General features: G+C 42.9%; 1 protein-coding gene across 1 annotated transcript; it reads right to left on the reverse strand.

The window, feature by feature from the left end:
• On the reverse strand, nucleotides 1-26,915 carry LOC132779756 (prostatic acid phosphatase-like). The gene is made up of 10 exons (XM_060783427.2): nucleotides 26,808-26,915; nucleotides 21,951-22,046; nucleotides 19,237-19,323; nucleotides 17,670-17,822; nucleotides 16,326-16,424; nucleotides 13,724-13,828; nucleotides 10,949-11,081; nucleotides 9,489-9,571; nucleotides 3,256-3,362; nucleotides 1-160 (listed from the first exon to the last, which is right to left on the reverse strand). Exons 1-10 carry the CDS (start codon nucleotides 26,913-26,915, stop codon nucleotides 1-3), a joined length of 1,131 nt encoding a protein of 376 aa, XP_060639410.2.
• Between the last annotated feature and the right edge of the window lie 712 nt (nucleotides 26,916-27,627).

Genomic DNA, 27,627 nt, shown 5'->3' on the forward strand with positions numbered 1-27,627 from the left:
TTAGACTTTGTTACATTCTTCTTCCACATTATTTGCTAGAATAGGAGAAACCAGTTGCTTAAACTTCTCCAGTGGACATGACTTTTCACAGCCAGGTAAAGTGAGCGGACGACGTTCAGCATTGACATCAGGCCGATAGTACATCTCAATGGTGTGGCCGCTGATTTAGTGATGGCCCCAAAAAGAGAAGAAAGTTATGCTAATTGCTTTGTTTGAGATTTTTGTCATTTCATAAATGGAGACCTCTGGTATACATGCACATTAAGAAATATTTATTCTAAAATTGTTTTGAAAACCCTTGGGTGCAGTTCTCTGCTGCTTATAAAACAGACCGGAGGAGCCTTTCTGACTTTTGGGAGTAAGCATGGCAGTGGATCTGTAAATCCATTTCAGGTTTTGGTCAACTTTACATAAAGTTAGGAGCTATCTAAAGTGATAAACTAGATCACAAATAGGGTTCAGAACTCTGGTGGGCATTTAATATTCTAGATTTTTTTTCGTGTCAGGAGAGACTTGAGAATCTGCAAGTCACTTCTGGTGTGAGAGACGTTGCCCAGGGGACGCCCAGATGATTTGATGTTTTATCATCCTTGTGGGAGGCTTCTCTCATGTCCCACATGAGGAGCTGGAGCTGGTAGAGGGAGCTCATCCGCCCCTCCCCAGATTCGAACCTGCGACCTGTTGGTCTTCAGTCCTGCCGGCACAGGGGTTTAACCCACTGCGCCACCAGGAGCTCCATCCTAGATTAAATGCTCCAATTGATATGGGAGTCACCAGATGCCACTGGTTATATGTCAACATCTGCAGTGATGTTTAACAAGGGGTGATGAACTGGAAATTCAAGTTTATTTCTGCACACACAATGGAACAATATTCTAAACTGCATCTAAAGGTTGCTGCCTTCTTTAGGGAATGCATACAAACAAGTCTGTCCTCCAATTGAAGGGAATAATTCAGCGTCTGTGACCTGAAGCACTTCTCTCACTCAGTCTAATGGTCGGACTGTCTCTTGTACCTAGGCTTATGTCCAGGACATAGGGCTGCTCTGGAACTCCCTCCCCAGGGAGATTAGGCTAGCCCCCACTTTGTGGTCCTTCCACAGGGATCTGAAAACCTGGATGCTCCAGTGTGCATTTGATGATGGTTAGTCCCTCTTCATGAATGCCCGACCCTATTTACCGATAAGGTCATTCTCAGCACTTTACCTCTAGCCTTGGCCCTATAGTTTGCTTTTTTGCACAAGTCCATGCCCAGCCCTCTCTAGTCAGATCATGCCCTTGTCCTGCTTACTGGTTGTTGAGATTGGCTTGATATACTTTTAATGATGTTTTATAACCTGCTGTATTTTTAATTGAGTTTTTAGTAGGTGTATTTTGTTGTATGTTCTGGGCTCGGTCCCACTTGTAAGCTTCCCCGTGTCCCTTCCGGGAAATGGTGACAGGGTATAAAAATAAAATTCTATTTGGTGCATAGTGTGTTCACAATACAGATACAAACAAGTTAAAGTTATGCATATTTAAGTTACAAGAATTGAATGAGCAAATGGGTTGCTGTAAGTTTTTCAGGCTGTATGGCCATGTTCCAGAAGCATTCTCAAATGACACTAAAGTTTGCATGTGGGGTTTCCTCATTAGATCAGGAGCTGTGTGAGTGGGTCAAAATCAGTTATGAATTGTGCCAACTGGAGACAAATGGACATGCACGCATGGATAGAAAGCATCCATAAGGATGCCCCTCCACATTATAACCTGTTTATATATATTTTCATGTACCTTGCAAATGTGTGTGCATACCCCACAATCCATCTAGCAATTCAGGTATGTACCCTAAACTAAGGTTACCATCTACAGACTAGATATAAGTATTGGAATCTTATGCAGAATTGGCATAACACAGAAGCACAGGTAAACAAAACAAACAAACAAAAACCTGTTGCAACAAATGTGATCTAACTCTTTTTGTCTCCTTTTGTCTTTCCCAAGTAAATGTAAAGACATTTATCTAGGAAAATAATTTTCAATAGTATTTGAACAGCGAAACATCACATTTTCAAGCACAAAAGAAATGCAATTGATTATCTTCACATTTTTTAGCATCTTACTAATTCTGAGGAGAAATGGTATGTTCAGTCTGGTTTCAAAATATGAGTGGTGCAAAAGTTTTTTCAGCAAACCACCATTGTTGATTATTTAATGCAGCGTTTCTCAACCTCGGGGTTGGGACCCCTGAGGGAGTCATGAGGGGGGTTCAGAGGGGTCACTAAGGACCATCAGGAAACACATATTTCATGGTCTTAGGAACCCCTTTGACATAGAAGGCTGAAGATCTCTCTATCTCTCCTTCTCTTTCAGACAGCGAATCCTCCCACCAAAAGCCCTACTCCTGCTGTGATTAGCTGGCCTTTCAGATGGCCATTCAGCCAAGGGGAGAGCTGTTTCTGAAACCAAGCAGGGGAGGGGAGAGCAGGCGTGCTTGGCGGATGAGGGAGAGCACGAAAGGCTGGAGGGAAGCTTGTCCCTTCAAGGCAGGGGGAAAGCACCCACACGACGTGGGACAGCAGCATCGGGGGAGGAGCAGAAGGAGCTTAGGTAATTCGTAACACTATTTCTTTTTAAAAAGTTAGTCTTTCCTTTTGTTTTTATTAATGTTCCTATTAGAAAATGCATAAGGATGTAGGTGAACTGCAACTACCAAAATTGTGGGCCAATCCTCCCCAAATCCCACCAGTATTCACAGTTGGCCATGTTGGGTTTGTGTGCCAAGTTTGGTCCAGGTCCATCATTGTTTGAGTCCACAATGCTCTCTGGATGTAGATGAACTACAACTCCAAAACTCAAGGCCAATGCCCACCAAACCCTTTCAGTATTTTCCGTTGGTCATGGGAGTTCTGTGTACCAAGATTGGTTCAATTCCATCATTGGTGGAGTTCAGAATCCTCTTTGATTGTAGGTGAACTATAAATCCCAGCAACTACAACCCCCAAATGACAAAATCAATCCTGCCCCAACCCCACCAGTATTCAAATTTGGGTGCTCTGGGTATTTGTGCCAAATTTCACCCAGTGAATCAAAATACATCCTGCATATCAGATATTTACATTACAATTCATAACAGTAGCAAAATTACAGTTATGAAGTAGCAACGAAAATAATTTTATGGTTGGGGGTCATCACAATATGAGGAACTGTATTAAGGAGTCATTGCATTAGGAAGGTTGAGAACCACTGATTTAATGTATGAGTTAAGAATACTTGCCCATTGTCTTCTTTATATAGTTCAAAAAACTGGGAAGCGGCATAGGGAGGTAGATGTGGTTCAAAAACATTGAGGGCTACTTGGAGGGCAGCTATTGTCATATCATGCTACACAAAGAAAGAAAAGAAAATGGTAAAATTATCATAATAAAAATATATTAGTGAACACAAATAGTACTACTACACGTAGTTGTGATGCTGATGGTGGTGATGCCAGCTTTCTCTCAATGTCTGTGAGAAGTCCCAACTACACTGTCATATTGATGCAGAGCATCTTCCCCCCCAAGTATTTGTGGTTCACCAAGGGCCGGAAAATGGATTCTGCTGCTTCCTGACCCAGCACCCATAACTGGGTTCCTGTTTCCTCTCTGTGAATTCTCTGGCTTGTGCACTGGACCCCGGCCCCTGATCAGGGAAATGCAGTTCCCCCAAAGGACATTGCCCCACTCTCCACCATTTGTGGACTCTTTGCGGACTTTTCTGCCCTTTCTGATTGACTTGGTGCCCTGGCATCACGGGCTTCCTCCATGAACTCAAAAACCAAGCCGCTTGGGGAGAAGGAGCTCCCCGCCTGTGTGTGCATGCTCTCGTTGCAAGGGATCAAACCTCAAGAACTCTGATGAATTGCTTTTGCCAATTGTTGTTGCTTCTAATAAACTTTGCTGGGGATGGGGATGGGATGGGGACCCCCTTTATGAAATCTGTGAGCTTATGAAAGTTTATGAAGAATGTACATGATATGGAAAGATATGAAATCTATGAAATGTACCCTGACCCTCTCCCCCACCTTTTCTCCCTCTGAACTTTACCCTACTAAAGTATGTGACCTGGGGATTACAGTTAAGGAAATCCAATTTCCTTGGAAGAAACTCCATCCATATTGACATTGCATGGACAAATACTGGCAGATCTATGGCTTTGTTTTCAGAGTCAGACGAACAAAGGCCAGAGATTTTGTCAGCCAAAAGCCCGGAAAAACAGACTGATAAAATCAATCATGGTGCTTGTGTATGCTCCCTTGTGTCAAAGGATTTCCTTCGCCTGCAGGGTTGAGATCCAGACACCATCCATAGCCACCCATTTTGCTCATACACATCTTTTATCAAGACCCAGGAAATCCCTTGTTCTCCCCATCCGCCTCCCTGCCGTGAAGAGACAAAAGGTGTTCCATCAGCTGGCAAACGCCTCCCAGGCATTCCGCCCCTCTGCGCTGTCAAACTAGAGCCCGCCTCCTGGCCGCTGATTGGACAATCTCTGGAGGCGCTCCGAGGGCTCTGATTGGCCCTCTGGAGGCAACAGCGGCCGGCGATTGGAGGGAGGGTGGGACCAGCGGCCAAGCCTCCTCCCAGCTGTTCCGGAGCCGGCCAATCAGGACAGAGGGAACTGACAGGAGGCGGGCGGGGGATTCAAACCAGGATTTCTTTGTTCTGCCTGTATAAATATGCCTGAAATTCACTGTACTGCATGCTTACTAGAGGATTCATCCCTGTAATGCATCCTTTTCAGCTGAATCGCTAAATAAACGCCTCGGTCGCAGATTGCCTCTTCAGCCTCTGGCGAGATTGATTTTCAACGTTTTTGCGTTTTTTTGAATTGGCATCCGCTGGCCGCTCGCCAAGGTCAGGACCCCATTCGAGGTCCTTTGGGTCTCCCCTCGCTGGGAGAACCCCCCAAAAGAGCTCGATATCATTTGGCTTTACCACGAAGGGACTGCTGCTTGAGGTTCCAGACCAAATTATAGCCTAAATTCTCAAGCAGGCGCCTTGGTCTGATTCTTTGGGCCAGCAGCGAAGGAGGAACGGCTTGGGAAAAGAGGCGCCTCTCCCAATTCGGACTTTCATTTGACCAGCTAACCAAAACTACAAATTCTCCCGCAGCCACTTCCTCCCAAGCTCTGACCTAGGGTTTCAGCACAAAGGAGCGCCAGGGAAGCCTTGATCTAAGGACTTCCAGGAAGAGGAGCGACCGACGCGGAAAGGGGGGAAGAAAACGTCCGGACGGGTAAGAAGCCAACCGCGGGCTGCCTTGGCTGCCAGGTGGGAGGGGATTCTAGGCTTTCTGAACCAGCTTCGGAGTCGGCCCACTGGGGAGGGATTCTCTAGGTCTCGGTAACAAATTCCTGGCGGGAGGTAGCGAACATCCACGTTTGAGGCCCAGAATAGCAACTCAGCTCGCTTTTGCGGCCTTGGCTGGAGCTACGCTGGAGAGGGAGCCCTTCCCTTTCGGACTGCCTAGCTGCCAAGGGCTGATCGCCTCGGGCTCTCTTGCTAGGGGACCGTTCAGGCTCTAGCCTGCCAGCGGTTGGGGGGGCTACCCTGATTAGCCACTTCAGTGTGGGGCTATCAAGAGAGATGGGCGCATGTTATTCTGGGATCAAACGTCCTGCTTCATCGGAAACATCTTTTGGGAAGATACTGGCGGAATGGGGCAGGGTTGCGTCGCCGACGCAGGCCAGTAGGGTAAAAATCGCATGGAGAGGTGGCCCTCCGGGCCCTCAGCAGGTGGAGTTTCGTGGCCCCTCATGGCAGTCGGATCGCTGTGAGGGGGCCAAGAGGGCCGAAACCGCCTTTGCCTCATGCTTTTTTACCATGTGCCGGTGGGAGGCGGAAGGGGGGTAGCTGCGACCAACTCCGACCATGCAAGGGGAAGGTTACAGAGCCCCAACCCCCAGGAAACCCCCTCCAGACCCCTTCACCCTCTCCCTTTGGAAGAAATTGCTTGTTCCCCTACCATCCCATTCCCATTTCCCTTTACCCAATCTCCCTGACTCCCTCCTTCCCTTCCCAACCCCTCCATTTCCCTATTCCCTATTTATGATATGTCTGCATTTATATGCCCCTCTGTTTGTTTGTTTTTTCTCTGCTCCTTGAGGAAATGATCAGGGAAATTCTTTGCTCTCCTCCTCTCCTGCTTTCTCCTGTGCCACCTTTTTCCTTCCTTCAGATGGAAAAGGGAGGCATTGCTCATTCCCTCCTTCACCAAGCCACTACATCCCTTTCTTTCAAAAGCTGAATCTTCAGTGCCTGTTTATTTATAAACAGTGTTTCCCCTCACCAGGAGAGACCCTGCCACTGATGTGACTCAGCTGCCCTGCAAAAAGTCTCTCTCTCTCGCCTGGTTTCCCTGACCCAAGAGCTCTCTTTTCCTCCCCTTCTCTTCTGTGCAACTACAAAACCCATTTTTCAGGGGCAGTCACCAATGTCCCTGCCTTATCCTTTGTTCCCTCTTTACTCCCCAACTTCCCTTTTTTTCCTCCCAAAACCCCTCCTCCCTTTCTCCTCTTGCAAAGGGAGGTGTAAGAGGGGACCTTTTCTGTTCCTGTTTCCTCTTGCCAAATAAAGTTTTCTGGGTCCCTTTCTCTCTCTCTCTCTCTCTCTCTCTCTCTCTCTCTCTCTCTCCCCCTGCCTTTTTTTCCCCTTTTCTCTCTAAGGACCAGACCTCATCAAAGAGTTCCATGTGCTTGTGAAATGTCTCTGAAACCCATCCTCTCTCTCTCTCTCTCTCTCTCTCTCTCTTCCCTCCCCTCCCATCTTCTAAGAAGCCAGCATTCTGCGAATTTTTTTTCCCTCTATCCCCCAGAGAAATCCTGCTGCTCTCTCTTACCTCCTTCTCCTAAAACCTAAGGAAGGGATGTTCCAGAAGCATTCCCTCCTTACATTTCACCCACATCTATGGTTAAGTCTCTCTCTCCCACACACGCAGTCCCTCTGATGCTCTTTTCCTTCCTGGCCCTTCCTCCCTCCCCTTTCCCTGAGCGCATGTATGTGTATGTCTAAATTATCCCATTAACTGCCTTAAATATGAAGGGGGCGTCGAGGTCCAGGGGTCCCCTCTGCGCAGTGAAGAGCAACTGGTCGAACTGTGGGACCCATAATCCACTCCTGCCGCTGAGGACAACTACCTGGGTGCGGTGAACAATGGGAGGTCTGTGGACTTTCCTGTGTGGAACCCAGAAGGCATGGGAGGATCACACAGAGAGCAGGACCAGACCCCATGCCGCCCAGAAGAGACAGCCCCCCCCCACCTAGGGGCTGATCTGAGCCCCCACGGGGGAATGCCATCGCAGGAGGAGCAACCAGGATCCCACAGCAACTGCCATGGAGGAAGGAGGCCCTGCCAGTTCCAGAGGCTGTGCAGAGGAGTGGCCCAAAAGGAGACCACTGACGTCCCCACTAGGTATGAAAGTTTTTCCCTTTTGTTTCCCCACTAACTACCCTTGGGCTGGGAAGGGGGGGGGGTGGGGGGGCTGTAAACCTTCTTTCTGACTGTCCTAGGCACTATCCCTGAGTCTCTGTGATGATGGAGGGCCGGACCTGTCTGCGGTCACCAGGAGGCGCTACGCCAGAAGGAGTAGCAAGGCTGTGCCCCATCTTCTCCCTCCCCCAAGTGCCAAGTGAGGAGCCAGCGCCCCCAGGAGGCCCGAGGACCACTGCCAGATGGGAGAATTCCACCGTGTGCCATCCTTCTCCATTGGGAACTCACTCGGGACCCCTGAGTGCTCCATGCTGACTGCCATCACAGACTCCATCATCCCCTGCCTCCACCGTCTTCACCTTCTTCAGCCCAAAGGACATTCTGCCACTGGTCTCTCCCACCCGGCTGGGTCCTGCTGTTGTTGCTTGAGTTGGGCCCCGAAATAATCAACTGAACACAATCTAATCAGTCTAGAAAGAGGCCCTGGATACTTGGGGGGAGTGTCGAGGCTTGAGGAAATGAGTGTAACCATTTCCCAGCCTCGAAGGGAGGATTTGATGCAGAGCATCTTCCCCCCCAAGTATTTGTGGTTCACCAAGGGCCGGAAAATGGATTCTGCTGCTTCCTGACCCAGCACCCATAACTGGGTTCCTGTTTCCTCTCTGTGAATTCTCTGGCTTGTGCACTGGACCCCGGCCCCTGATCAGGGAAATGCAGTTCCCCCAAAGGACATTGCCCCACTCTCCACCATTTGTGGACTCTTTGCGGACTTTTCTGCCCTTTCTGATTGACTTGGTGCCCTGGCATCACGGGCTTCCTCCATGAACTCAAAAACCAAGCCGCTTGGGGAGAAGGAGCTCCCCGCCTGTGTGTGCATGCTCTCGTTGCAAGGGATCAAACCTCAAGAACTCTGATGAATTGCTTTTGCCAATTGTTGTTGCTTCTAATAAACTTTGCTGGGGATGGGGATGGGATGGGGACCCCCTTTATGAAATCTGTGAGCTTATGAAAGTTTATGAAGAATGTACATGATATGGAAAGATATGAAATCTATGAAATGTACCCTGACCCTCTCCCCCACCTTTTCTCCCTCTGAACTTTACCCTACTAAAGTATGTGACCTGGGGATTACAGTTAAGGAAATCCAATTTCCTTGGAAGAAACTCCATCCATATTGACATTGCATGGACAAATACTGGCAGATCTATGGCTTTGTTTTCAGAGTCAGACGAACAAAGGCCAGAGATTTTGTCAGCCAAAAGCCCGGAAAAACAGACTGATAAAATCAATCATGGTGCTTGTGTATGCTCCCTTGTGTCAAAGGATTTCCTTCGCCTGCAGGGTTGAGATCCAGACACCATCCATAGCCACCCATTTTGCTCATACACATCTTTTATCAAGACCCAGGAAATCCCTTGTTCTCCCCATCCGCCTCCCTGCCGTGAAGAGACAAAAGGTGTTCCATCAGCTGGCAAACGCCTCCCAGGCATTCCGCCCCTCTGCGCTGTCAAACTAGAGCCCGCCTCCTGGCCGCTGATTGGACAATCTCTGGAGGCGCTCCGAGGGCTCTGATTGGCCCTCTGGAGGCAACAGCGGCCGGCGATTGGAGGGAGGGTGGGACCAGCGGCCAAGCCTCCTCCCAGCTGTTCTGGAGCCGGCCAATCAGGACAGAGGGAACTGACAGGAGGCGGGCGGGGGATTCAAACCAGGATTTCTTTGTTCTGCCTGTATAAATATGCCTGAAATTCACTGTACTGCATGCTTACTAGAGGATTCATCCCTGTAATGCATCCTTTTCAGCTGAATCGCTAAATAAACGCCTCGGTCGCAGATTGCCTCTTCAGCCTCTGGCGAGATTGATTTTCAACGTTTTTGCGTTTTTTTGAATTGGCATCCGCTGGCCGCTCGCCAAGGTCAGGACCCCATTCGAGGTCCTTTGGGTCTCCCCTCGCTGGGAGAACCCCCCAAAAGAGCTCGATATCAATATAAAATCCAGAAGTTATATTACATGTATGGTCAATGTGAAATGTTAAAACTTACTCCTGAATACATTTTCATTTTCAGTTCATTTTTAGGATCGGTAGCTTTTGTGATGTCATCCAGAATTGCTTTCACAAGTACACCTAAATGGGTATTAAAAAAAACAACAACAAATGTTAAAGGAATGGAGAGGCGTTTCAATACATATTGCTGCTTACAGTAGGTCTGAATACCGTAGAAAAGGATGGATATTATTATTTGATACACAACAAGATTAGTACACAGCGAACAAGCTCACTATGCTGGCTTTTGTATTTGATCACATGTTATACACTTAGTGTCTAGGATTGTGTGTTGTATCAGTGAATAATGTGTGCAGATCCTTTTGCAGCTGACAGATGGTAATTTTGTGAGCGCCAATTGTTTTTAAGTGCAGGCCAAAGTCTTTAGGCACTGCATCCAGTGTGCTGATCACCACTGGGACCACCTTTACTGGCTTGTGCCAGAGTCTTTGCAGTTCTGTCTTTAAATCCTCATATTGTGTAAGCTTTTCCAGTTGCTTCTTGTCAATTCTGCTGTCACCTGGGATTGCAACATTGACAATCCATACTTTGTTTTATTTCCACAATCGTGAGGTGAGGAGTATTGTGCTCCAAAGCTCTGTATTATTATTATTGTTATTATTATTATTATTATTATTATTATTATTATTATTATTGAAACAAAACAAGATGAGTCCACAGCAGACAAGATCACTCTGCTGGCTGTTGTATTGGATCACACGTTGGACACTTCCCAAGTGTCCAGGACTGTGTGCTGTATCGGCGAATAATGCATGGAGATCCCAGTAAGGTGGCCTTATGCAGGTGGCAGTTGGTAATTTTGTCAGCTCTGATTGAGTTTAAGTGCAGGCCAAGGTCTTTAGGCACTGCAACCAGTGTGACGATCACCACTGGGACCACCTTTACTGGCTTATTATTATTACACTGACACAAAAACACAGTATGTCATAACAAACGAGATCTATATGCTGGATTTTGTATCACAAAATCACAAGTTGAACACTTCCCAAGCTTCTAGGACTGTGTGATGCATTTTCGAATGATGCGCGCAGATCCAAATAAGGTGGCCTTTTGCAGTTGACAGATTGTGATTTTGTCAATGTTTATTGTTTCCAAATGCACAGCAGGAAGCAGCCAGGCTTTGGAGCTACAAGGCCATTCAGTGCTAATCAAGCTGTCCAATTGGAACATTCACACTTGCCTCAAACAGACAAGAGTTCTTTCTCCCACCCTGGACATTCCACAGATATATAAACCCCACTTGCCTAGTTTCCAACAGACCTCACAACCTCTGAGGATGCCTGCCATAGATGTGGGTGAAACATCAGGAGAGAATGCTTCTGGAACATGGGCATACAACCCAGAAAATTCACAGCAACCCAATTTTAACAACATTTAGGGTTTGAACGATTGTACAAATAAAGATGTGGAAGGCCTTGCTTTTGGTTTTGTGCTTACCTCCTTGCAGCCGTGATTTCTCTTCTCTTTTGTGAACCCCAAACATGGCACTTAGAGCAACCCCCAACAGCTTTTTCATTTGTTCCATAGCTTGTGGGGTGGCCCAAGCCGGTACAGGATGAGAATGAATTTTCTGCAATAAAGAAAAAGATTTCTCTGTGACATGTCCTTCCCTTTCTCATTCCCATTGGCTTGGGCGTTTTATAGACCTTCCTATTTATATACACTATGTCTTAAGACTCCTCTTCTGCACTTTTTGGCTTACACAGGATCCAAAAGTTGGCAGATGGCTACAGTTCATGAATACAACACGCAAAATTGTTTTTTATTTTAAATATATCAAATAAAACAAAACAGATGCTGTCCTTATATCTCAGAATTTGATCCCATCTGTTTATCCCAGATTATCTGACAGTGTGGACTCATATAATCCAGTTTAAGCAGAAAACCTGGGATCAAAGAAAACCTGGGATATAAGGACAAGTGTATAAGGGGCCAGACTCCGTTTTCACTTGGTGCAATGAGCATTTCTGTCATTTTTTAATTTTTAAACTATTACATTTGGCCCAGCCATAGGTTTTTAAATCCTTGTGTGTTACTGTTTATTGTTTATATGTGATTTATATTAATTGTATTGTATTTATTGTTTTTGTTTATTGCTTTGTTTATTGATATACTGTTTGGCTTGGCCTCATGTAAGCCGCTCCGAGTCCGGGGAGGCCCTCTGTCAGCTCCAGCTTCCCACGCGGAACATGAGAGAAGCCTCCCACAAGGATAGTAAAACATCAAAACATCTTGGCGTCCCCTAGGCAACGTCCTTGGAGACATTGCCCAATTCTCTCACACCAGAAGCGACTTGCAGTTTCTCAAGTCACTCCTGACATGAAAAAAAAAGTGCTGAGTAGGGAGTACAATCCAGGATGGAAAAATAAATTCACTTCCAACCCTATTCCAACCAGCATTTCATTCCATATCTGTGGGGAAGATGTGTGATATTGAAGGCTGTCATTTCAGCCTTGATAATACCTGTGAAGCATAGAGCTCAGGCCCTTTCAACACTGCCATATAAAATCCAGATGATTTTATCCAGTTCAAAGCAGATAATATGAATTATTTGCTTTGATAATCTGTATTATATGGCAGTGTAGAAGAGGCCTCACTCATAACCTCATACTCTCCAATATTTCACAGAGGAAAACTGGGAAACATGGCAAAGCAATGTCAGAGTGTGGTCAAAATGGCCAGAGTTATCCATGAAGAACATAAAATTTGGGAGATGTTCAACAGTTTGCTTTTTGCCTGAGGCCTCTTCTACTGTGCTGGTACAGCTGTACCAGAAGTTCCAATTCTGTTTGCTTTGCATTAAATGTTTGTTTGCAATCCCAGGCTTGGGATTTTGCAGCAGGGTGGCGTCCTGTTATAGTTTGCAATCATAGGGCAAGCCACCTATCAATTATAGTTAGGTTCCCTGGTCCCGCCCCTTTTTGAGTTTTAGTGGGAATAGGAGCCATTTTGAGTTCAGTTCTCACAGAGAAGCCTTTCGCACAGAACATAAAAGAAGAGCTCCTGTAGAAAGCTTCGTCTTCTACAGCCCACAGTTTGGCCAAGGATTATACAGCCTTACAGCTCCTTCTTTTTCCCTGGAAGTCTACAAAGCTCTGCTTGGCAAGGGTCGCTCGTGGAAGCCAGACGCAGTTGGTACCGGGTGCAGGGGCTCCACGCCAACAGAGGCAAGTACAGACTGCCCAGATTAGATGTTAAGGATTTCCCCATTAGTTAATTACAGTTAAGAAGAAAGTGCCTGTTCCCAGTGAACAAGATTGCAAGAGCCAATAGACTGTTAAGAATGCTTTAAAGTACCTGTTTGTTTTTCATTAATAAAGAACTTTGTTGGATTTACTTTAAGCAATCTAAAGACTCTGTTTGGGGGAATCTAAGGGCCTTTAATCTGAGGCAGCCCCGGCATCCCGTTGGGCACACAGAATTTATGTCCTGTCTACAGTCATATGCACAGGCCCAGCGTGTGACAGCACATCTACACTGCCATATAATCCAGATTATCAAAGCAGATAAATCACATTTTTCTGCTTTGAAATGGATTATATGAGTCTACACTGCCATATAATCAAATTTAAAGCAGATAATTTGGATGTTATATGAAAAGAAAACAATGACTTCTTGATTCCCTCAAAAATAAAATTTGGGGAAGGTGATTGCATAAGAAAAGCCTTCACTAGCAATACTTTTATTACATTTTATGATAGTTGGAGCTTAATATGACTTAGGGCTCTTCCACACTGTCCCTATATCCTAGCATCTGATTCCAGGTTTAACCCAGGTTATCTGGCAGTTGGGACTCATATATTCCAGTTTAAAGTAGATCATCTGGGATCAGATACTGGGATAAAGGGTAGTGTGGAAGGGCTCATAGTAAAGGTTTCCCTGAAGTTAAGTCTAGTTGTGTCCAACTCTGGGGTGGTGGTGTTCATCGTCATTTCTATGCCGAAGAGCCGGCATTGTCCATTGACACCTCCAAGGTCATGTGGCCAGCATGACTGTATGGAGCACCATTACCTTCCCGCAGAAGCGGTACTCATTGATCTGCTCACATTTGCATGTTTTCGAACAGCTTGGTTGGCAGAAGCTGGGCCTAACAGTGGGAGCTCACCCTGCCCCCTGGATTCGAACCACCAACCTTTTGGTCAGCAAGTTCAGCAGCTCAGTGGTTTAATCCGCTGTGACACCAGGGCCCCTATAGTAGTTTATTACAAATACCTGGACAATTAAAGCATCGTAGGCATTCCAGAGTTTATGATTGCTAAAATCGAGAACACTCTTTGGATCAAATCCCATTTTAGCTGCTATTTCACCGACAAACTTCTGCAAAATAAAACAAAGAAGTGTCAATAGTTTGTCCATTCGGATCAATGTGTACACATTTTGGGCCTCTTTCTGCAATGACAGGGTTTTACTTTTCTTACAGATTTTAAACTTGGTATTCAGTGCTCAGTTCAAAGGCAATGAATACAATAAATGACTGGCTGACTGAACAACAACGACAACAACAACGGCATGGGATAAAATGCAGGCTGCATGACTGTTACGCAGAATGAAAAATGGAACACAAAGCCAATAAAATCAAACTTAATAAAAAGGTAAGACATTTTCAATAACTAATAAAACCAGCATTAAAAGGAATCCAGGAATCCAGTAGCAATTTTGAAATGAATTTGCTTATTCTAGCATGTGCTTTTGTGGCTATCAATCTGAGGTGGCCCTAGGTAATTTTCAATGGTAAGCAAACAGTATTTTGCCCCCCCCCCCCCACCCACCAATCACTGATATATATTTTCTGTTCGTTGTGGGAGTTCTGTGTGCCATATTTGGTTCAATTCCATCATTGGTGGGGTTCAGAATGCTCTTTGATTTTAGGTGAACTATATATCCCAGTAACGACAACTTGCATATGTCAAGGTCTATTTTCCTCCAAGAGTGCCTCAAGAGTGCCCCTGGGCAAAATCAACTGTACTGCAAATGCTTACTTTGCGTAATGGGTTGAGCCGCCCCTGCTATCAATCATTTTCTTTGGACGCCTCTGAAATAGTTGTTTGATGTGCACAGAAGCTTGTGCACTATGCGATAGTGTAGATGTGCCCACATCTGAACTTTAAAAAAATCAGGTTCAGCATCTTGGATAGTTTCTTTTAAGTCTGTAATAAAGCCCGGAGCATGTCTCCGATGACATGGGACCTACTAGCCATCTCTGGCTGTGGTAAAAGTGGGGTGGATGAAAGGACCATATGTTATATGCCACAGAAGTCTACTGCTATATTGCTAAAGCTCAAGAGAGTTCAGAAGTTAAGAATATTAGATAATTAGGGAAACTGCCATTGGAATGGGAACTCTGGTCGCCCTAAAGGGCTGAGAATGGCGGTTAATAAATGCATCAAATAAATAAATAAATCAAATAAATGGGAACTCTGGTTCTCTCCTGTGAGGGCTGCTGTGAAAGGAGATGCTTGGTGTGATGATTGCCAGTCAAAGTAACTCTGAATCACCTAAAATGCTCCTTGGAACACACTGTGATCAAGAGACTGTGGCTGGATCTACATTGCCCTATATCTCAGGATCTGATCCTATTATTATCTGCTTATCCCATATTATCTGGCAGTGTAGACTCATATAATCCAGTTCAAAGCAGATAATCTGGACTTTATAGGGCAGTGTAGATGGGGCCGTAGATCCAGCCAGTTAGTAAAACTAACTTGGGAGCCTTCTTAAACGGTCTTTTTAAAGGAGTGCTCTTAATAAACAGCAAAAAGCAATGAACTGGGGGCAGGAGGGAGAACTGAAGAAGTAGAGGGATTTTAATTTTGAATGACAGAGAAGGATGTTAAATATATTAAATAAACCAAAGGTGTGAGAAGAATACCTGTCATAAGCCCAAGGTCAGCCTTCTAAAGTTAAAGGGAAACTTTAGAAGCAAAAAATGTGCAAGTTTGCTGTAAACAGGCTCTATCTCAGGCATGGGCAAACTTGGGCCCTCCAGGTGTTTTGGACTCCAACTCCCACAATTCCTAACAGCCGGTAGGTTGTTAAGAATTGTGGGAGTTGAAGTCCAAAACACTTGGAGGACCCAAGTTTGCCCATGCCTGCTCTATATAGAGATATATATGCAGAGGGTCACATCTGGTGGTCAAAATAAGTAATTACAGTCAGTGTTTTATTCCTTTTTATTTTTGTTGATATTGTGAATTCTAGACTTAGTTTTAAGACCAGAGCATATGAAGGAAGAGGATCAGTGGAAATGACAGGAAAATCTGGAGATATGTCACAAGCGAGTTTAGATGAGCTGAAGTCCTTAAAACTTAAGATAGCACAAATGGACTCTGATTTTAAACAGAGTTGAAAAATTGTAGATGGGAAATGAAAAATAAAGAGGCAGAAGTGAAATACTTTCACAAAATTGTAATAAATAAATAAATAAATAAATCCAGAATCAAAAACAAAGAAATAAAGAAGTTGTAGAGAGAGAAAAAACTGGAAAATTGAGAACGTGAGTGTGATTACATTGATTGAACTGAGGGAATGTGAAACATGTTGATATTTTCAGAATGATTCCAGAACAACTAGATGACAATATTCAAGCAGAAATTATCAAAACCTTAGCAACTCTTATGGAGAAGCAATGTGAGGAGATGGAACTGGAAAAGATAGCTGTTATCAGATTACATACATAATTCCACAGTAAGAAAAAGCTGAGATCTTGCATTGCCAGATGTCACTATAATGATTAGCTCTATCATTGTAGTCATTCCACCAATCAATACGCCCACTTCCTGACACATTTGTCCCATGTTTGCTTCTGGTTTCTTACCATGTTTGGCTTTACTTTACCCATGACTTCTTTTGCAGCCATGGTTTCTTTTAGAAGGACATGAAATCGTTTACAGGTGCGAGTAGGATATGATAACAACTAAAAAACAAATAAAAATGTTATTAGCTGATAAAATTTATTTTACTATTATTTATCTATAATAACTGGATTCATTATTATTCCTAGTATGATGTCTTCTCCACATATTAGGAATTTGGGGCAGAGTAAGTATGCTCAAAATACAGTATATGTGTTCATGTATATGTCCACGTATATGCATGTGTGAGGATAACAAACACATTGAGAGCTTCTCGTCTGTAGGGCCAATTCCCTTTCGACTATGACTTGCCCACGTCTGTTTTGTGCTCCCAACATACTTATCCGGAACCTATAATTTGGCCCTCAGGTCAAAACATTTTCTCACCGCAAAGTAGAGTATATGAACAAAAGAACAATGCAAGGTGGAGACAGGTGTGGTAGGACACAACCTTGTTTCTTAACCAAAAATTGTTTGCTTTACATTTCCTTAAAATGGGAAGATAATAGGCTTAAATTCTATTCCACCAATGTTTGATGTTTTCAAAACTTTGACTTAATTCAATTACAGCAGAGCCTTCTTTGACAAATCTACTATGGGGCTAAGGAAAGGTTTCTCCACTTTCAAAACATTCTGGTCATTGCCTGAGAAGTGAAAACATTTTCATCATCTACTTGCCAGGCATAAACTTGTTTGGTGGAGAAGTCTTGAAAGCAAAGAGAAATGTTTTGGTGGTCATTTAAAAAAATTATTACCGGTATTTTGTTTTATCTTTTGTGTGTACAAAGGAATACCTTCCCTATTAATTATGCCAAAGGCTTCTTTGGTAGAGCCAAGAATCAGTTCCCTACATGGTACAGTTTGGGAATAATTATATGTGTCCATTTGCCCCACCCAACCACCACCATCCATACACAGTGTAGTGGATTCAGAATCTGCCATCTGTAAGGTTATTCCTACCATATCACTCACAAACACCAATTCCTTTCCTCTTCTCTTAAATCTGTAACACTGCACAAAAAGCAATAGAGGTGAATATCAAAATAAGAAGGGGAAGGTTTTCCCTCCTTGTTCCTATGTTGCCATCCTGACCTGGCTTCAAGGAACTTTGATTACTATGAGAGATGTGCCTAGACCTGCCATACTTGAATTCCTCAAATTTGCATATTGTGAAAGCTTTTCTAATGGGTAGTTGTGACTACTGTACACCATCACTGTAATACTGCTATGTTGCTACCGTAACTGGACACTTTCCAAGATAACATACACATTATTTGATACGTTAAAAACACCACATATTTACTTGCCTTTTCCTGTGACCGAGGCACTGTGTGAACTGGTATAGGTTGCCAACGAAGTTTAGCATTCCAGATCTGCTCGCCCTCAGGGGGAAAGAGACCGGCTAGATTGGCCTGAGCACTCATAATGGTTCGATCATAATCTGTACTGTACACATAGATCTAGAAAAGAAATCAGAAAGAATGGCTTAGCTGCCATGTTGATTCTGTGTTGTTCTTGTTTTACCATAATAGTACACACGGCAGCTGTGTTAGCACTTTACAGTAGATGAATCCTTATTATTAAGTCATCATGTGCATGACTTAATAATAAGTCATGCACATGTACAGTAAACAGACCAGGTAAGTGAAACAGAAGAATTAAGTTTTGTATCTATGAAATAGGCTTGTGGAATTTGGCTGGAGGGCAATTGGTTTTTGGCATCCAAATTTTTGGGAGCCTCCCGAAAAATCGGCTAATAGAAAAATCTGTTTTTGCCTAGGCAGCTGAAAGATCCAAATAGTTGGCAGCAATGAGGAACTTACATGGCTCCTTTCCTTTTTTCCCTTTAAGGGAGCCTGGGTTTCAGCAACAGGGTTAAGGAAGCAATCTTCCTGGGACCCTTTCCTTTTTTTCCCTTCAAGGGAGTCTGAGTTTAGCAATGGGGTTAAGAAAGCAGACACAGTTTGCGTAAGCCACATCACATTATTCTTCTATTCCTATAGGCCCAACATGCAGGGCTCACAAGGAAATCCCGTGCAAGCAGTGTGATGTCAAATAGGGAAGAACGAACTGTGATCGGCTGCCATGTGGTTCTGTAATGGATGAAAAAAGGTAACAGCTGAGCCCTTGTTGTTATGGCCATCTGCTCAAGCCCAACAATCCGGATTGGCTGAAGGGAACCGACCACTCTGAATATTTGCAGAAGCCTACTGTGAAGTAGATATAGTAGCAACCAGGGATGAATTAAAATAGTTTTATGAGCCATATTTGCCTTACAAACGGAGAGTCTCTTTTTCAGACTCTCACCAAGATTTTCCTTAATCTTCCAAATGGAAATATGTACATATTTTGGTATATGTGTTTCTTAAAGTATGTTTATCAAATCTACATTTTTCTTATGATATACGTTTTTACACATTTTCTTACTGGTTGTGTTATATATGTGCACATATTTAAAAGATGTGCATTTTCCCCCACACACATTTTCCAAATGTATACTTGTGTATCTTTTTCTTCACTGAAACACATGCTGAATGTGTTAAATCTATGGATTTCTGAGGCAAGATGCACTATATCCTATTGTTACAAATACACCTCACCTCACTACCTCTGAGAATGCTTGCCATAGATGCAGGTGAAACATCAGGAGAGAATGCCTCCTATAACCTACAACAACCCACAAATAAAGTTTTATTATTGCTGCTCTCAGGTGTGAAACATTCCCATTTCATAGGGAAATTAATCCTCATTTTGTATCCCATATTTGCTTGTCTGAAACAAAAGCCCTGATCACAATTACTTTCATCATTTTATTTGTGCTAATGCTACTGTTAAATGAGCAGGGAAAGATGTATTGTTGATTCAAGTACTTGCCTCTTTTCGCTTGTAATCCTGACTTAAGAATTTTTTATATGTCTTCCTTATGTATTGTCCAAGGTCATAGTGCTGCTGCATTCCAATCTATGGGGGAAAACAGTATACAGCAGTTTTTCAGTTAACCAGAATTCAAGCAACTGGAACTCTCAACCAACAGGCTAAAAAAATATCAAAGAAACAATACTTGAAAAAAGCTGTTTTTATAATACAATGAAACAGTAAAACTGTGTTATATTACATTTACCTTTATTTGTCTTTATTTGCTTTTGATTACTGTATTTCAATATGAATATCAAGACAATACAATCATGGTATAGTATTACTTAGGTCTATTTTAATATTGTCATAACTCTCATGCAACCAGAAATTATCCAGCAACTTCCAATCCTCGTGGATGCCAGTTAACTGAGTATACTGTTAATATAAACATATGTATTTGTTAATGCCTCTTTGAGCTATCTCTGTGCTAACTACTAGTTCAAAAGACCCTTGCATTTTACCAGAACAGTGTTGACTACAAATGAAACAATCATAATACAGTATAACAAAAGAATTGAGCTTTGAAGTATGCCTTCATAACTTCATGGCATCTATATAAATAACAGTAATATCTATAACCTCATGACTAATTAAAAAAGGAACAGGATACAATCTCCTATACATAATGAGGATGTTCTTAATAGCAAAAAGCCCTGATGGCAGCTCTGAATTTATTGGTACTTTTCTAGAACCTGGTTGAAGCAAACCCTCCGATTTTTATCGCCCCATTTGTAGGCTAGGAAACTGGAGGTCTATTTTTGGATTATTACTTTTGGGTAGGATTGTCAGAATGAAAACTGGCAAGAGCTTCTGTACCACTAAAGATTGTATGGAAGAGGGGATTTGAGCAGGTAACCGGGTATAATATCTGCTGAATTTCCCTTTTGAGAGTGGCAAAATTTGCAGTTTTACTGTTCCTCTCACAAGTTGCATCTTTTATTCATTCATCCTGTTGAAGTTCAGCCTGTGTCTGTGTTTCAGGATCAAGGTGAATCTGATATGGGGAATTATGATGTCATTGAGAGTCAAGATGGAGATGGTTTGGTCAATGATATTAATTCAGAGAATGACATAGGGACACCAGTTCAAAGTGTAGTTTCTCATGAGAATGTTCCTACAGAATATAGGGATGTTAGTTTACTCCCTGACACAGAGAGTTCTCAGGATTTGAGGTTTGAAAACAACTTGACACCTGGAAAAATTAATGAGCAGATAGATAATGAGCACATAGACAGACGGCTGGAATTCAGCCGGGATAGACAGCTTAGCCAAGGTTTTTACTGTTCTTCTAGGCTTCGAGAGATAAGGGCATGAGGCAGTCAAGGAAAACGAAGCCAATTTCTGGGTGCAGGGAATAGCCTATATAGTTCTCACCAGGGAAATTCTTGTCAGATGAAGCATTGTTTCAGAATCCTGCCTAGTCCTTAGTGTTGTTCTATGGAATTCTTGCTTGGAAGATTCATGTTATGGATTTCTTGTTCATGGTTTGAATCTTTGTATCTTGGAATTATATATTCATGCTGTGGATTAATATTTTCCTGGTTCTCTGGATTTTATTATAACAGTCTGGACTTTGCTTTTGAACTTTGCTGAACCCTGCCTTGGAATACCTTTTTACCTTATTAGACTGATCTATTTTTCAACGCATATTTTTACTTTGCTGTTTTTATTTGTCTTCAGTAAAAAAGAATTGTTTTTCCTAACCAGTCAGAGGGTTATTCCTGTTCTGGAGTGCAACACATCCACACCAGGGTGAGTGAATGAAGGGTGCTACTTGCTTGTATGCCTGCCTCTTTGGAGGTATGGGGCACCCATCAACTTTGCCAGGCTTTAGCACAGCAGGTTAAATTGGCAGCTGAAGAAAATCTTGCTGATCGAAAGGGCAACAGTTCAAGCCCAGGTTGGGGCGAGCTCCCAACTTCTGCTCATCCAGCTGTTCGATATAAGTGCCACTTTGGAGGGAGGTAATAAAAGGCGCCCATGTGGGCATGCCAGCAATGTCTAAAGACAACAAAGCTCTTCGGCATGTAAGATGGACGACAGCATCCCGCCCGCCCCCCCGTGGCTGGAGTCGAGCACTGTCTTTGTTAATTGTATAACAACATTGAATGTTTGCCATATATGCGTACTGTAATCCTTCCTGAGTCCCATCTAAGATATAGGGAGGGAATATAAATATGTCAGGCCTGAGGAACTTCTGGCCTCCAGATATGGTTGGACCCTTGATCCTCTGTTCCAAAGCCAGAGGGTATTGCTGGTGGGAATTATAGTCCTGAAGCCCCTGGACAGCCAAGATTCACCACTGAGGAAATTAATTTTTTAGACTACAGTTTCCAGAATTCCCCACCTTGACTGGTTAATATGCTGGCTGAAGAATTTTGGGAGCTATATTCCCAAAAAGGAATGCTTCCAACTTCTGCCCATGTTGTTAAGTAACTGTTCCAGACTCTTAACAGGGTGAAATACTAAAAGACAGAGGGAAGCAATTATTTAAAACATGTAGGAATGTAGAATTGTGCTTTTGGGAATGTAAACTGGGATCTGAATTGCACATACTGTACGAATATGCTGTATGAAACTGACATGAAAAATGTTTCGAGCTTGAAATAATAATGACATACTATATTCTGATTAATGGGTATGTTTTCATTTCTAAAAGAAACTTATCAAACCTTGGTGAGTTGTTCATAACCTTGTGGCCAGACATCTTCTTTGACCGGGTTAGTGGGAAAAGTTGAAATCGGAGTCCGGTCACCATGTCGGAAAACCTGGTGAAATCATTGAAAGACTATGTTAATTATCAGAAAACTCACTATGATTTAAACTACTGTAATTTAACTTAATTAAATGTCAGCAACTGACCTCTATATCTGGAGTGGACAACTTTCATTTACCTATATAATTCTATGCAGGTTTACTCAGAAATGGTAAGTGTGGATGGACTTGTTAAGTGACTCCATTATCGGTGCACTGCCGACTTTATAGGAGCTCGTCAAGGTTATGAATTCTGTCTCTAAAATAGCTTTATTACCCTTTTAAAATTTGGATTGAAATCTGGAATCTGGAATGGATTCGCCACGACACTGTTGTGAGACCCACTAACCTCTGATAATTCCCACTGAATTTAATAGGAATTGTTCTCACATAATGGGTTTTAGGGTCAACTCTATATAATAATAATAATAATAATAATAATAATAATAATAACTTTATTTTTATACCCCGCCAACCATCTCCCCTAGGGTACTCAGGGCGGCTTACAAGGGACACGCCCAAGATTACAATTAAGATTACAATTAAGATTACAATTAAAACACACATGTAAAACATTTTAACCAATTAAAACATCAGATAAACAAATAACAACACAATTGAAAGCAATATAAAAACAATACAGCCGAAAGAAATATAACTGAGGTACAGATTCAATGAGTGCAATACATTTTTACAGGAGCGCAGGAAAGTGCAACAATACAGTAAACTGGGCAGGAAATACTGTCAAACACATGTTGAAGTAGGAAGTATGCCAGTGTAAAATGCAGGTCGGTATAAGTGCAGAACTTCAAGAAGGGACAAGAAAGTTACTGGTGAACTGCTTAGTCAAAAGCGCACTGGAACATCCAGGTTTTTAGTTGACTCTGAAAGGAGGACAAGGTGGGACCCTGTCCGATCTCCCTAGGGAGGGAGTTCCAGAGCTCGAGGGCCACCACAGAGAAGGCTCTCTCCCTCATCGCCACCAACCGTGCATGTGACGGCCGGGGGGGGGGGGGGAGAGCAGTGCCTCCCCAGAAGATCTCAAGATGGTTCATAGGGGAAGATGCAATCGCGAAGATAAGCAGGTTCCGAACCATTTAGGGCTTTATAAGTGATGACCTGCACCTTTAATTGGAACCAGAAACTTATTGGGAGCCAGTTGAGCTGTTTAAACAGGAGGGCTGACCACTCTCTGTTACCAGAACCTGTGAGTAATCTGGATGCTGATCTTTGAACTAACTGTAGTTTCTGGGCCGTCTTCAAGGGCAACCTCATGTAGAGCACATTGCGGTAGTTCAACCTAGAGGTGACTAGGGCATGGACCACCATTGCCAGATCAGATTTCACGAGGTATGGGAGCAACTGGTGCATGAGCTTTAACTGTGTAAAGGCCCTCCCAGCCACCACTGCCACCTGAGCATCAAGTGTCAAAGTGGAGTCCAGAAGGACCCCCAAGCTGCAAACCTGTCCTCAGAGGAAGTGCAATCCCATCGAGCACAGGTAGCCACCCTATGCCCCGATCAGTCCCATGACTGCCCAGGAGGACCTCTGTTTTGTCAGAATTAAGCTTCAGCTTGTTAGCCCTCATCCAACCTATCACAGCAATCAGGCACTGGTCCAGGAACCGAGGGGCTTCCTTGGAATCTGGTGGAAAAGAGTAATAGAGTTGAGTGTCATCCGCGTAGAGATGGCACTGAACTCCAAAACTCTGGATGATCTCACCCAGTGGTTTCATGTAGATATTGAATAGCATGGGGGAAAGAATGGAACCTTGCGGGACCCCACAGGTCAATGGCCAGGGGTCTGAGCAGGTGTCCCCCAGGTTCACCAACTGAGTATGGCTCTCAAGGAAGGAACGGAGACACTGGAGTGCAGTGCCCCCGAGACACATCCCCAAGAGTCAACCCAGAAGGATACCATGGTCGATGGTATCGGAAACTGCTGAGATGTTCAAGAGAACCAACAAGGACACACTCCCCCTGTCAAGCTCTCTGCGGAGATCATCCACTAAGACTCTAAGCTTAGCAAGATCAGACATGGCATCTAGAAAATCTTGCCAAATAATGCAATGTCTTTATGACAGGAATATGAGTTCTGGCAATTTTTTGATGCATGGTAGAAATTTGTAAGTCTGTGGCTTGCACTGCACACTGCCTAATGGTAGAGTCGGCCCTGCAAAACCTGCTCTACTTGTATGAGATAAGAAGGACCTGTTACTCCATGGCTGTTGTGCAGGTAATCATACTGTCCCATTAACACAGCAGAACTTTATTCACTTGATAGATAGATAGATAGGGTAGCATACCTGTTTAGCTTTGGGGTGTAAATCAAATATAGGTGGAGAACACTAAAAAAAGTCAGGTAAACAAATGATGTTGAAATGAATGGAGCTCCTACACTCCTCCAGCTTAAGTCCCATTGTTTTTAATTGGTAAATTACAGTGTGCTGGATCCAGCAAATAAACTTTAAAATAATTAAGCCAATGATTGTGTTATATTGTTTTGTTGTTTGTACTGACATTGAATTGCTGCCAGATGTAAGCCACCCTGAGTCCCCCTCCTCCCGGGGGTTGAGAAGTACGGGATACAAATATTTGAAATATAAAAAAAAATCATTGAGCATTTTCTGATGGACAGAGGATGCTCGAAATCCCAATCTCTTTATTCTCCACATATCCCACTGGGTACTGCTGGATTCACCACAATGCATAGCAATTTCAGTGGCAAATGGAATTAGGTCCTTAGACTTTAGCTCCACAAATCTGCCAACCAGCAAGAGCACTGGAACACGATGTGCTGGAACATAAACTGCCCATCACAGTACGCATTAGCTGTGCAATCTGTCTTGACGCTGCTTATGTTATCTGACATAGGGAAATAGATTGTTTCCTCTAATATCCAGGGGAATGATTCTGTGCCCATTGCTACAATAGTTTCTTCTTTTTTTTCAAGGAACTTATCCAGGACCAATAGACAAGAGTTCAGGGGAAGCCAACAATCTAGTGACCACTACTCTATTTAGCCTTGATCTATCAGATACAGCCACAATGAATAATGGATATGACTTTATTACATGAAGCTGCTATTCTGCAATAGTCAGGGGATCACGACTATTGTACCCTCATTATTTCACTTCCTTCCATTTGTGTAATTTGGACACTTTGTTGATATGTAGTCCTGCACTTGTACTTCCACATATTCTCGTAATCCTGCCTTCACATAAATCTGCTGCTTTGTAATTTTCACAATTCTAGCTAGAGTTAATTTTTTGGAAAGAAAACCCCCAAATATTACAAAATTTAAAATAAAAAAGACTGGCTTAGGAATTGTGAGGGGAGGAGAGAGTGGGAGAGGAGGGGTATCCTGTCTCCTGGTGTCACTTCATGCCGGTATGCTGGCACAGAAGCAAAGTGGCTCCATCTCACTAGGTAGGCAATAGGAATGTTGCAGGATTGACAGGTATTTATGGCCTTTACAAAAGAGGCAGACCAACTGGGGGATGCATCTTACAACATACAATAGAGTAAGTAGTAGACTTGCTTTAATGCCTCCCTCGTGCAATAAACTCCTTTTGGGTACAAATGAAGCTGTCAACTTAACTGACATTGCATTTCCCCAATCCAATTCACAAGTGAAAATGCACATTTTGTTTTGCACAATTAAATGTGGATCATGGCTAAAAAGTTCTGTGACAGCCGACATAAACCGCTTATGGTTTTTGTATATTAAGGCCTATATTATCTGGCCTTGGAAGCAATGTGTGAAATGTTGTTTGAAGCACCTTATTATTTATTTCAGGTGCACAAAAACAAAACAAAACAAAACAAAACCAGAATGTTAACAAGAACTACCTGTAATGAGAATATCACATGTGTTCAAATAGATGGAATGCTTAGGCCAAATACAATCCAGACGTTTTTCAGGGCATGAAACAAGTTTATGGTTAATAGTAACACTAAATGGGAAGAAAAACACTGGTACAATCAAATGGTAGTAAGAAATTGTTTGTAGTGACAGAAATAACGCATAGTTTTTCTTCTAATCCAGAGAATCAGATGTACAAGGAACTTATTATTCTTGTTTGCCAGTTCCTTTTCTTTAAATAAACAAATACTATTCTTGCTCCATGTATTGTTGAAGGCCACCTGACTCTAACTGAAGCCTGGCATGCTGAAATTAATCACTGAAATATTTCTCAAGCTTTTTTTCCTCCCTTGGCAATAAGAAAACCTTTCTAAACTTTCTAACCTACTTGATTTAAAAAATACTTTATTATACCTGTTTTCAAATGTGCCAATACAGTTTCAGAACAATCTAGAAGGCTGCATGAATGTGGGCAGGATTTTGTTTTAGAGTTTATAGATAACATCACCAGAACACTGTGTCTACAGGAGAAACAATAAAATCAGCCACGCATCTAGCTGAAGCAAATGGTAGATGATAAATCAGTGTGGTGAAGCTGTGACGGGGAAAAGTAGGCACCAAAGTTAAATCAGAGTCTAAATTTACAAAGTCCATTAAAGAAAATAAATTGTAATTCTGTTTTTATTGTAACTCTGCCTTTTGTTTCAATGTGTTTTGGATGTTGATTCTTTGTTTTTGTGTACTGCTCCATTATTTTGCAAGAAAGGTGGTATAAGAAAAGGAAATATATCTTTTCAGCCAAAGGGAAATGTACAAGGCTGGATTAGTTAAGGGAGCCAGCTACAGAAAAGGAGTTGTGGATCTAAACTGCAAGGCTGACAGGCAACAGTGGAAATAAATCTTATACTTACTGTAACCACAAACTTTAACTCTCTTCCGGTGGTGCTTTGGAGAAGTAGACCAAAGAAGATGCTAAGGAAAGTGAAGCTGTACATCAGACACACCACTGATATACTCATCCTGACAGCTGTATGAAAGAGCTTTTTAGTGGAAAGTAGCCCATGAGGGAAAAAGTTGTGCTTTATACAGAGCAAAGAGAGGGGTGGAGACTCTCTTTTCCCTGTTTGTTTAATCTTCAATTTTAATTTGAACATTTTGACTAATGATCTATTTTAATTGGGTACAGAAAATTCAGTGGGATTGGGTGACCACAGTAGATGTCCGGAGGCTTTTTCCTCTCCAAAACTAATAGTAAACAATCAAATATTGGTGGAACATAGTGGCTAAGAACACAAACTATGAAGAGATATCTTCATGTTTATATTTTAGTACAGAGTACTGCCTGCCTGGAGCAAAAGATAGTTAGGCTTTGTGTGCAATCACACAGTAGAATCAATATGACTTTAACTGCCATGAGTCAATACTTTGGAGACCTGGCAATTGTAGTTTAGCCATAGAGTGCTGCTGGTCTATCAGGCTACAACTCACAGGTTCCCACGGCATTGAGCCATGGCAGTTAATGGGAGCATCTACACTGGCCACAAATGGCAATGCTGATTTGGAGTAGGGTTTCCAGACCAGTGTTGCCACAATCCACAAAGCCAGGGTGTGTAAACCTATCTGCCACATATTGGGTCATATTGTAGTCCAAACAAGGTGCACCTAAAGCATATTTCATTGTGACCAGAACAAATAGTTCCAGGCATGGGAGCTGGCAGCACACGTACTGTG

This window comes from Anolis sagrei, chromosome 6 (assembly GCF_037176765.1).
Source record: "Anolis sagrei isolate rAnoSag1 chromosome 6, rAnoSag1.mat, whole genome shotgun sequence".
Classification (NCBI taxonomy): domain Eukaryota; kingdom Metazoa; phylum Chordata; class Lepidosauria; order Squamata; family Dactyloidae; genus Anolis; species Anolis sagrei.